This window comes from Phodopus roborovskii, unplaced genomic scaffold, assembly GCF_943737965.1.
Source record: "Phodopus roborovskii unplaced genomic scaffold, PHOROB, whole genome shotgun sequence".
Taxonomy (NCBI): Eukaryota; Metazoa; Chordata; class Mammalia; order Rodentia; family Cricetidae; genus Phodopus; species Phodopus roborovskii.
Window position 1 is genome coordinate 7,728,252 of NW_026126447.1, and position 12,326 is coordinate 7,740,577.

Sequence of the window (12,326 nt, forward strand, 5' to 3'; positions counted from 1 at the left end):
ATTGCTACCAGTTCAAAGTGAGTCTGTGATATATAGTAAGATCCCATGCTTAAAAATAAAAATCATGACAATTTTGAATTTTAATCGTAAGTCTCAAAGAATGAGCATCAAAGTAATTCCAACTTCTTCTCTTAAAGCTGTCACTTACTGACAGTTCCAGTTCTGATCCTGAGTCTGTGGTTATCCACAAGGACTTTGACACAATTGGTCCCAATACAGTAGACATCCACCGTCAAATATATTTGTGCAAATACAAGAGCGCTGAGAACTTACTTATGTGTGCATGGACTTTACTCACAAAACCCACATCCATGATTCCAAAATGTTGATGAAAAACAATCACAGAGGAAGACTACTTACTGGTACTAAAGGCTTTACTGTAATAAACCAAATATATTTACAATTTATACAAATGTTGAACCAACAAAAATACAAAAAGAAAAGAAAATCACAAGATGCAAAATCAAGAAACAAGTTCATTGGAGACACCACTGCTCTACAGAGGACTCAACGTGAAGTGAGTTGCAAGGAACAGAAAAGTTGGGCAAGATGTGACTGACAGATAGTAGCTTGCTCCTCTGTCCCACACCTGTGGCCTCTGTGGTTGTGGTGTCCAAAGGTAGACAGGTGACTGGCTATTGATAGACTTGTTACCTTCTCTTTGCAGACTCAAAGCAGTTCTGTGTCAATGTTTGGAAACAGGTTTCTTCGGTTGTTTTTTGTTTGTTTGTTTTCTTAATTATAACTTTTCTATTTCTACAAATCCCAAACATTTGGCCCAATTCAACTGTAAATATGAAGCCATAATGTTTTCAGTAGATGACCTCATAAACGGTAGCCTTTTTGTCCCCTGAGCCAGTGACTATATATTTGTCATCCACAGAGATGTCACAGCTAAGCACTGATGAGGATTCTTTGGACTGTAAGAGAAAACAACAGACAAAGAATATTTAATGTGTTCCATTTCTGAGGCAACCCATTAGTTGTTTCAAAGGCCACAAGGTAGCCCTTCCGTACCTGGAATATGCTGGCTCCATAGGGTGTCCGCCAGGCATTGAGGAGGTTGTCTTTTCCAGTACTCACAAACCACTTGCCTAGAATTAGCAAAGGCACATATTTAAAATTTCCCCTGTTGGAATTAATTAAGTAGAGCATTGTTTTTAGTGCATGGTGTGTGTGTGTGTGTGTGTGTGTGTGTGTGTGTGTGTGTGTGTGTGTGTGTGTGTGTGTAAGCATGTGTGAAGGAGAGAGGACAGTTTTATAGAGTTGGACCTCTCCTTCACACTTGTTGAGATGGGGGTCTCTATTACTGTTCCTATTGTTTCCCTATGAGCTTCCAGGGCCAGTCTCCCATTTCAGCTCATTCTTAACTCACTGTAGAATTGTAGGGATTATAGGTGTTCCCTAGCTCATCTAGTTTTTGTAAAATGGGTTTCAAAGATTAAACTCAGGTCACCAGGCTTGAGTAGTAAGTGCTTTCCCCCATGGAATGATCTAGCTGGCCCAAAAGAGTTTTTTGTTTTGCTTTTGTTGTTGTTATTGTTGTTGTTTTGACACAGGGTTTCTCTGTGTAACAGCCCTGGCTGCCCTACAACTCTACTTGTAGACCAGGCTGGCCGAGAACTCAGAGATCTACCTGCCTCTACCTCCTGGTGCTTGGATTAAAGACATAGCCCACCATACCTGGCTGAAAAGAGAACATTTTTAACATATCAAGTACAATATACAAACAGTTGGTCTTTGATCCAAGCAAGTTTTAAATCTAGGCTCTGTTATGTATAGTTTTCCCCAAGCCTGGCCCCACAGCTGTATCAGCCCCAAATAACACACAGAGATGCTATATTAGATATAAAGCTGTTGGCCTGTTATTATTGTTTCTTATTGGCTAGCTCTGTCGATCCTCCTTGTCTCCTAGTCCCACCTATCTTGCCTTCCTATTTTCCAACAGTGCTCTATTCATTAACCAATAAGAGAAACATATTTACAGAATGACATCTCCCATCAAGGCTCCTTGGTGTGATCCTGTTTGTAATCAGAAAGTTGTCAAAGGGCTGAGGAGAGGGATGACTGAGCCGATAAACATGTGTAAGCATGTACATGGGTTCGGATTTCTAGCTTTCGGCCAGAGACAAGTAGGGAAAGAACACAGAACAGATAGGTAGGCCTTGGGCACTTGCTGCCCATCTAGTCTAGGCAAAAAAGACAAACTCAAAGTTTAGTGAGAACTCTTGCCTCAAATCCAAGATGGTGAATGGCTTTAGGATAGATAATGAAGACCAATGGCTTCCATAACCACCTGAGCTTGTTTGTACATGCAATATGTATATGCACATGTATATTTATATATGCATGAGTTATTTAATACTTTACTAAGCATCACAGCCATTTTTAGTCTCATGTAAACCATAACAGCAAAAAGAATTAAATATCGAAGTAATGTAAAATGCCTATCATATCAGATGCACATAGAATATTCAATTAGTGTCAGCTACACATTCACCCATGTATCCTTACAGCCAATGAACAAATATGAGACCACTAAAGCACAAAGACAGTCTCCTTGTTAACTTTCCTTTCTCTGTTCTTATGCAGAGGAAAAGAATTTGGGTGCAGCTAACCATCCCATCTGATCCTGGTTCCTCATTATAGTCTGGACATAGTCATTTACAATATTCTTGAGCACTAATAATTATTCCCCACCCCTACCACAAAGCAAGTGTGTACTCCAAGCTTATTTGAATGCCTGTTGACTTTTCCAAAATTAACAAAGCAGGCTGAGACAGACATTACTCTGCTCAGAGGGGCAATAGAATTATAGAATAGAATTACTGCATCCAGCTGCATGGAGGGGAACATTTTCCTCCCAGATACCATCTCTAACCACATTTTTAAAAAAATATTTTCCATTTAGGCTATTGACAGCCTTGCAGCTAAACTCACCACAATAAGCAAATTTTAGAGATAACACGCAGCTCTCATGTAGGTGCAGCTGGTATTTGTCAGGCTTGTTCACATGCAGAACTTCCACGTTGCTGCTTTCCATCCCCACAGCAAGCCATTCCCCAGTAGGGCAGTATCCCAAGGAGAAGATCTGTTATAAGTAAATAGGACAAGAAGGGAAGGCAAAAAAGGAGATTTAATTAGCCAAATCCAGACTGATAAGAGGCATGAGATTCAGCAAAGTCCAGAACCCTCTTTTGAACAAGTGGGAGATTAAATAGTTTTATCCATGCTGTGAATAAATTATCTTTGAGAATGGCATTAAAAGTCAACATAAAGATATACTGACTGACATACTTGTGCAAGAAAATACGATGTCTAGGATCTGTAATCCAGTGTTTGAAATGAGGATGGTAAAACAAAGACTGCTCAGGTACTAATAACTGCTTAGGCTAGGTAATGTATAACTCTGTATTTGATATAGGCTTACATATGTTTGATATTTATGGACATTTGAAATTTTCATACATTTAAAAATACTGACCAAAATTAATATCCTGAATATTCTACAGAAGGGTTGAACAGGAAATATTATAAAAATATTAATAGTCACCTAAAGTCTATATGACAGTTGACACAACCTAGAAAGAATTTCAATGAAGAACAGCCTGGATTGGGTTGTGCTATAGGTGAGACAGAGGATTTTCTCAGTTGTTTATATGATTGAGAAAACTCCCTAATAGAGTTGTCACCATGAATCTTAAACTGAATAAAAAAGAAAAAGATTGTGCTAGTATATATGCAGGATTGCCCTCCTCTCTGCTGCTTGACTATGGATGCATTGTCAGCTATCTCCAGCTTCTGCCACTGTGACATTATGACAATGATGGACTGTACCCTGGAATGGTCATCTAAAATAAACCCTTTTCTTTTAAGCTGCTTTTGTTGTGGTGTATTATCAGAACAACAGAAATGAAATTAGGAGAGTGTATTTTGTTGTTTTTCATTTTTACCCTATGTTGTATTTTTATTAGTAGTAAACAAACAAATGCTGAGTAATTAACAAAGAAACAACTCTAGCATGAGGAAGACAACAGAAAAGGGCAAGTTCTACCTTTGCCAAGTAAGTCTAGATCCAGACACATAACATCTGACTACTTCTTCAAAAGTTACTAAGTTTGTGTATTATTTTAAAACTCCAGCTAAATAAATAATAGCATCCATCTCCAATTCTAGTACTCCAGATGCTTAAGTAGTAGGTAGGACTGCTTTGCATTTGAGGATAGCCTGAAGCTAGGCTACAGAATAAGACCCTACCCTAAAAGACAAAACAAAATAAATCCCTACATGAACAAACAAACCTATATATAGATCTATATTGGTATGATATTTTTCTATCTAAAAACATTTTTTACACAATGTATTCTATCATTTTCCCCTCTCCCAACTCCTCAAATATGCTTTCCACCACCCTCCCCACCTTTATTTTCATTCTCTCTCTCTCACCCACCCACATACACACTTGAGCATGCACACACACAAAAACAAACATGCAAAAACACAAGTAAGACAAAACAATGTCCAACCAAACCAAAAAGCAAAACCCTAAGGAGTTTGTGTTGGCCAATTATTGAGGTATGGAGACTGCCCAGAGTGTGGTGGATATATCTGGTGACCTTCCATTGGAGAAAACTATCTTCCTTTGCTAGAGGGTATCAACTGCAAATAGCTTCTCAGGGATGGGACCCAGTATCAATTTGCCTGATCAGTGCTGGGACTTCCCAGCTTCTTATCTTTTACAGGCTAAGAAATGAGGTGGGTATACCAGGGATACATCCTGGTTCCACTGTCTGAGGTCCCTTAGACTGCTCAGGCCTTCTGGCTGAGACCCACATTCAGGAAGGCCTGAGTCAGTCCCATGCTGGATTCCCATCTATCAGTCTGGAGGCTTGTTAGCTCTTCCTTGGTCAGGTCAGCTGTCTCTATGTGTTTCTGCAACCTGGTCTTGTCCTCTCCCTTTGCATCTGGATTCTAGTTCGACTCAGTATTTAGGTATGGGTGTTTGCTTCTGTTTCTAACAGGTACTAGATGAGGGCTCCATGATGGTGGATAAGTTGTGGACACATCCCCCATGGAGGGATACTGCCTTAACCTAGAGAAGTCCTAGTCCCTACTTCAAATGACTTGACAGATCTACATGACCCCACCTGGATGGTATTGCCCTACATGGGGAATTGGGGTGAGGAGGATGGGAGGGGAGGGTGGTCAGCTTGCATGTGAGGGGGCAGAGAGGGTAAGACGGAGGGAGGGAGGGGGAACTGGGATCGACTTGTAAAATAATAAATTAAATAAAAAAAAAGAAAGAAAAAAATGAGGTGGGTATCCACATGTTCTTAGACTCCTTGAAAAAAAAAATCAACATTATTTCATTCCCACTCTGCATTTGATGGTGAGAATACACACAACAGACTATATCCTGCTGAGGGAAACATGCATATTCACTACTGCATAAACTCCTCTTACCAAAACTATGTGTATATGAAACAAAAGCATGCTAATATGTTTTGTAACCATTCTCCCTTGAGACAGGGGCAGATGGGTTGGGGGTGTTGTAGTCTGTGGTTTTAAACCTGTTATTTTAAATTTAATGGAGATCTGTTTATCAGGCTACCTTGATGCAGTGGTAGGAGGATGGTTCATGCAAACTCCCCTTGACTCCACAGCAGGTCAGAGCCAAGCACTCACCTGTGATGTGAAATCATGCTGCTGCAGCTGCCTCCCTTCTCTCAGGTCCCAAGACCTCACTGTGTTGTCCAAACCGCCTGTCCAGAGCTTGGTGCCATCATTAGAAATGTCAATACAGCTGGCTCCGTCTGTGTGGCCCTGGAATTGCCTGATAAAACAAACCAGACTGAATAATGATTTCCTGCCAGAGCTCAAAGTAAACACTGTTGTGTTGTTAGTTTTGGACTCACTGTGTGTCATCTCAGTGTCTGCTGGTGTGCAAAATCAAACTAACCTTCCCCGGAGGAGCACAGGAAACTGCCCCTGCAGGTTCTGTTTCTTTTTTCAAGATCCAAGGCCTAAAGAAATGGAATGGCATTGCAGGCTGCTGCCAGAAGTCAAGTATGCTACTAGGGCCTCTGATAAATAGACCCAGTGAAACTCTTTCCATGTCTGGAAAAGTGTTTAAGTACTAAAAGACAATAAAGATAAACACACGAAACCCAATAATTTCCTTAAGGAACAATAAAAACCTGTCCTTCAGTGGCCAAGGCTTGAACCCACAGAAAGGAAAAGGCTCATTCCAAGAACAAACTCATTCAGAAGAGAACTGCCCATCAGTGTCCTTCCTGCTAGTGCAGCATGAGCTCTCTCTCTCTCTCCTGTGTTTTCAGCCTTGCCATTCTGAATCAGAAAGGGCCCTGCATTAGGAAATGTGGACTCCCAGAGAACAAGGAAGGGTCAAGCAGGCCTCTTGACCTCAGAGGTGCTAGGCAGAGGCAAAAAGACTGAGAACAACAGACACTTGCCAGATCCCACCCTCCCAGTGCAAGGGGACATTCATGCAAAGTCCAAAGAGCATTCAAATCAACTGAGTGGCAGGGAATTCTGACCCCTGGAAGGGCATGAGGCAACAAGTCAGGCTGGCAGTGGAGAGAGCAACATGAGCACAGAAGGGTCTGGGGTTGGCAGGTGGGGAGGGTACATGCAGTGACTCTCACAAACTTGACTCTGCATGCCGAGCATGCACTGGCCAGGGCAGATCAGAGAGGTCAGGACCCACCTTCAGAACCAGGAAAGACCCAGCATAGAACTGCTTAGGAATTTCAATGCCAGGAAGGTCCTTTCTTTCTCTAGGCCCCCCATACCTTATTGCCACAGAGCGCCAAGCTTAGAATTTAAAAGTGTAAGGGAAGGAAAAAAATCACCACTGCTGCCCCAAATTTTCAGCCAAGATATGAGCCAGAAATCTTTCTCTCACAAGCTCAATCCCTACTTCAGATCTTGTCCCAACTGGTACCGTCATCCCACACGCTCAGTATTCCTACTGTTGCCCAGTAAGTGGGCCTCAACAGTACTAACAGGCCTCTCCAAACATCATCCCAGGCTGGAGGAGTTCTTATGGTACCTTTCCTCTCTTCAAACAATTGTCAGAACCCTTTTCCTTCATCCTGACTTCATATCACCTCTTCAGTTCAGTTAATTATTCCAAACATCTTTCCCTGTGGACTATCAGCACAGGATGGGTGCTCCTTGAACCACCATCTCCAGGCACACCTTAGTGTGACTGCCAAGTTGTTGACTCTTGAGAATAAGCAGTATTACAGGATATAAAGGATTCTGTCCCACATTGCAGCCACTTGCCACACATGGTCAGTCCAAGCTAAAAGATGTAAAAAGCATGCCCTCTCCCCCATATATGATTGGTGCTTCTCCAGGGAGCCAGCACATAGAAGGCCAGGTCTGTCTACATGACCACAGCAAAGTAATTTCTGTGTCAGGGTTCCTCAGGTATAAAGCAGAGGATAGCCTTGATTTAAAATTTCCTGTTTCCAGTTCCCAAAGGCTGGGGTTATAGGTCTTTACTACTACACTTAGCTTAAGTGCTTATTCTTAAAAGTAGTTTTCTGGATGGACCACCTCTGGTATGAGCACTAAATGGAGCCAGACTAGCTGATGAGGAAAGCGGGAAGATCTAAAAGCCTAGCAGAAGCCCATGTCCTCCCAAGAGCAATGCCTTTCTTAGTTATCGATGGAGAAATACAGGTATTTTAAAGCCATTTTGGGGTTTCAATTCATGGAAGCTCATTTTTAATGTTCTTTTGTTGTCTTGGGTCAGTAGATTTCCATTTGCACAAACAAGACTCTGCCAAATTCAAAACATTTAGATCGGAGGCCCTTGTATTGTCATTTATTCCACATTACACTGTTTATTGACAAAGCCAGAACTTCATCTCAATATAAGTACTGGTGCAAGATTGCACTCCTTGCCCACATCTGGCCATAGTTTGCTTTTGTATCCACATTCAACTGACAGCAGCCTCTTAACTGAGGCTTCCCATAGGAAGGCCCCAATATCTGTACTCACCTGACAAGGGTCTGGTTGTGTAGGTCCCACACTGCGATATTGCCATCACTGCAGCATGAGAAGCAGACCTTTGAGTCAGGACTGATGGCCAGGGCATAGCAGGCAGGGGCTGAGGATGTGAGCTCTGCCTTTATACGGGGGGTTGGAGCTGCCAAGTCCCAGATGGATAGAGTACTGGCTTCCCCTCCCACTATGAGAGTACAGCCATCAGGTAGCAATTTACAGGAACGGATGTAGTTATCTCTATTCTGTGAAATAACAGAATGTAATCACTGTAGAGCACAGCCAACTGTTAATACTGTGTATTCCTAAATGCTACTCTGGTTTTTAACTTCAAGAGAGAGACATTTCATGGGCACTCTGTTCTACAGGAAAGATCAGGGTCCAACTGCTATTGTCTTCTTCCAAAAGTATGCAAACTCACAGGGCCACTCAACCGTGTTCCTGATTTCCAACTGCACAGCCAGACCCAAAAGCACACAGGTGTGAGTGTACTTCCCTGTGAGAAGAACATGTCTTCTCACCAACATTTACTGTTAGATAGTACAGACCCACCAAATCTGTTTTTGTTTTCACTTTTCCTGACACTGCCCAATGAGTATTGAGTACTTATCTAAGAATTTAGTGGATTGATGTTCTCAATATAAGAGTGGCTAATATTGTAAGGGGGGGGGGGAGGAAGGAGGGAGAAAAGGAGAGAGAAAGAGATAGGGGAGGAGGAGAGGGGGTAAACAGAGACAGACAGACACATGCATGTATACCAGGTATTTATCTCTAAAACATCTGTCCCTTTCACTTGAGAATAACATCTTGCAGACATGCAGGCAGAAAAGTCCAGTCCACAGTCTAAAGACCAACAGTATAGGTCTAACAATCCTAAGGCAAATGGGTGTCACTAGGTGCTTTGAGAGATAACTCTTTGTCTTACTGAAGCTATAGTAGGAAGGCAAAATCATCTCCGCCACCTCCTTGATAATACCAAACCTATTTGCAAGAGTTTTCATGCCATTATTAGCAAATGTTGATGGCTTGAAATTTATATAGAGCTTACAGGGAAACTTAAAGGTGAACAGATTGTAAAGATCATCAGAGTTCACATTAACTATTTTTTGTTTTTAAAATGTGTCCACAGAGTGAGCTCTCCAAACCCCTGTAAAACATATCCAAAAATAAACTCATCAACACTAGGAATTAACCTAGGTAGTATGCAGTAACTGAATCCTGCCCAACTTGGGGGAAGGGGGAGGAGGAGGGGCTTGAACAGTTAAACAGAAAACAGGGGGGATTCTATTCCCTCCTAATTGAAGTGAAGCTCAGGCTCTCATTCTCGCTCACCAGACAATCCAGCTGAGAGACGGGGCTCTTGTTGCCAGGGTGGCTGATGTCCCAGACCTTAACGCAGCCCTTGCCACCTGTGTACACGTGCCTTGTGGGGTTGCTGATGGTCACTGCACACACCACCTCCCCGTGGTTGAGGGTGTTGATTTGCCGAGCATGTCGGGGGATTCCAGGTCCAATGAGGGCATCAGGGGGAAAGGGGACTGGTTGCATTTGGCCATCAGCAGTAACATGGAAGGAGTATGCTCTACATGAAAGAAAAGAAAACATACATATCACAAAGATAGCTATAGCCTGGAGATGGGGAAAGGTGGGGGTTTCCTTGCCAAGGCTTCTCCTGAAATCAAAATAAGTCATAGTATTTTCTAATGAAAAACATTTAAAAATCTATATTCAAGCTACTATTTTTACAATGCTCTAAAACATGTACAACCCCATTTTAAATATTAAATACATGTCTTAAATGATTAGAATTGTTTTTACAAATTTTTCAAAGCATTCTTTCAAATCTCATTATAAAAATGTGTGTCTAAACTGATATAGCCTTCTGCATGCCTTATACTAATCACATAGTAAATAATGTAACTTAAAGTTAAACAAAACAAAAACCAGCTTTTAGGACTGGGAGGATGCTCAGTGGTTAAGATCACTGGCTACTCTTGCAGAAGACATGGGTTCTATTTTCAGCACCAACATGGTGGCTCACAAACATCAATAACTCTAGTTCTCGGGGATCAAACACCCTCTTTTGCCTCCATGAACACCACACATACGAGTGGTACACTAATACATAAACATAAAATAATTTTTAAAAATTCAAAAACAGCTTTTTAAAACACATTACTTACGCTTTTGATTCAAACCCCTTTTACATAACTAAGAAAAAAAAAAAAAACCATAAGAGATTCTTATATCAGAAGACAGAGATTTGCTACCTAGCAATTGCTCATATTTAGCCTAGAACCATCAACCCAGTTTTATCTGGAGGCAAATCACCCAGCTAAAGAAGTAACTTCCAAGCTTCGCATTAGTCAGGGTACCACATGCTGGACAATGGGAGGCAGGCAGGACTTGCTGAGAGCACTTTCAACCTAGCTTTTCATTTGAAAGAAGAATAAGAGAGTGGGACATCTGAGAATGGTCTTCATATTTTGTGGTGAACCTAAAACTTACCTAAAAATTAAAGTTTATAACATTTTCAAAAGTGAAGCAAAGGAACTGGGGATAGCACAGGGTTGAGCGCTACCTGGGATGTGCAAGGCCCAAGGTTCTATAAAAAAATCAGAAGAGATGCCTATCCTTTTTAATGCCTAACTGAGCAAGCTGACTGGACTCAGGAAGCCCTTCAGACAAGGCAACTTTGAAGATGGGAAGTAATGGAGGGAGTTAGAAAATGCTGATGGGCTAATGATGTCTATCCTGGGTTGTTGGCTTTCATGAGAAGTGAAGAGTCCATGTTATCAGTTATGCACAGATAAGCCAGATCCTAGTCATGCACTTTTATATCTGGCAACAAAAATCAACTTTTTTTTTCTTTTAAGAAAAAAAGCTAGCACACAATGGGCATCATAAAACACACAGCAAAGGCACTTTAAAGCCCATTCCAGGCTGAAAAGCACTGTTTCCCTCCTATCTCAGACATCACTAGATCTAGGAGTTTGAGTCACCAAGTATAAACAAAGCCTTCAGGATTTTTTTCATTCCTGCAACCTTTTTGGGTAAGTGTGAGTCCTTTCTCGAACCCGTCCTTGACATTTTGACACATATAGATACCATGAATGCTAACACAGCTCTTGAAGTTTTATTCTGTAATAAATCAATTTGTGCAAAATAACTGGGCACAAAACTGAAAACTGATACTCTCTATGAAACTGCACTTAAAGTGCACATTTATCAGCCTGGAAATAAACATAGGTTACTATTTCCCTCCACAGAGGCAAAATATCAATTGCATGACTTTAAAAGTTTCCTCTCTTCAGACAAAGGAAAGATCTTACATGTCTGCTATCTCCTAGAAAGCTGGCTCCAATGGCCAATGGAAAGCAGCTATTTGTCCCAAGCTATTAACAATGCTGTTTTATAATGACTCCCACCATGATAGAAAATGACAAAGGTTAATCTGGTGTCTTGGTTTTTCTTCTTTCCCTTTGAATTATAGAAGACTGAATCCAATGCTTATACATACTGGGCAAGCTCTCTACTGACGAACTGCATATCTCTTGCTCCTTTTAAAAAGGTTTATTTTGAGACAGAGTCCTACTAAGTCATCCATGATGGTCCTGAATATGTCATCTTCCTGTCAAACCTCCCAAGTAGCTAGGGTAGCAGGGATGCAGCACCAGGCTTCGCCATCAGATAGTACAATTCAGTTTGAAAACTGAGCCACAGAATGGGAGCCATGTAGAATTTTCTGGGAATATATGAACATATATACATACATACATACATATGTATGTATGTATATATGTTCATATTCATCTCATACAATGACCACATGCATTAGCCCTTACTTCTTCAATCCTCTAAATCACAGTGTTTTTTTCCAATCTAGCAAGACCCTCTGTATTCTTAGCAATACATAAATAAATATGCATATTAAAGTTATTTGAATAAAGACCCACATTACTATTATAGGATATCTGCAGCTTCAATCAAATAGTACTTTGTTGCTCTTGGAGACAAACTACCAAAGCACAGAGATTTGTGTCTATAATTTCCTAGAAGAATTCTGGACTTCAAATAGGTAGGAACTGGTAGGGCAATATCCAGTGTATGTTTAATTTCTGCTGCTGTGATAAAATAACCTGACAATAAGCAACTCAAGGGAAGAAAGGTACATTTGACTTTTAATTCCACATTATAGCCCATTTACTACTAAGGGAAAGTCAAGGAAGGAACTTAAAGCATCATGTTCAGTCAAGAGTAGAGAATAAATTCATGGATTCAACCTTATTTG

General features: G+C 41.0%; 1 protein-coding gene across 13 annotated transcripts in view; it reads right to left on the minus strand.

Moving 5' to 3' along the window:
* Positions 1 to 356: 356 nt before the first annotated feature.
* The window catches only part of Tle1 (TLE family member 1, transcriptional corepressor), an 87,255-nt gene continuing 75,285 nt past the window's right edge, over positions 357 to 12,326 (minus strand). For all 13 annotated transcript variants that reach the window (XM_051188051.1, XM_051188046.1, XM_051188053.1 and 10 more), the window contains 6 exons: positions 9,368 to 9,617; positions 8,033 to 8,280; positions 5,686 to 5,833; positions 2,941 to 3,091; positions 1,018 to 1,094; positions 357 to 920 (listed from right to left, as the gene is read on the minus strand). In XM_051188051.1, the coding sequence (XP_051044008.1) occupies positions 813 to 920; positions 1,018 to 1,094; positions 2,941 to 3,091; positions 5,686 to 5,833; positions 8,033 to 8,280; positions 9,368 to 9,617 (982 nt within the window). In that variant the 3' untranslated portion in view covers positions 357 to 812. The remainder of the gene's footprint in view (positions 921 to 1,017; positions 1,095 to 2,940; positions 3,092 to 5,685; positions 5,834 to 8,032; positions 8,281 to 9,367; positions 9,618 to 12,326) is intronic.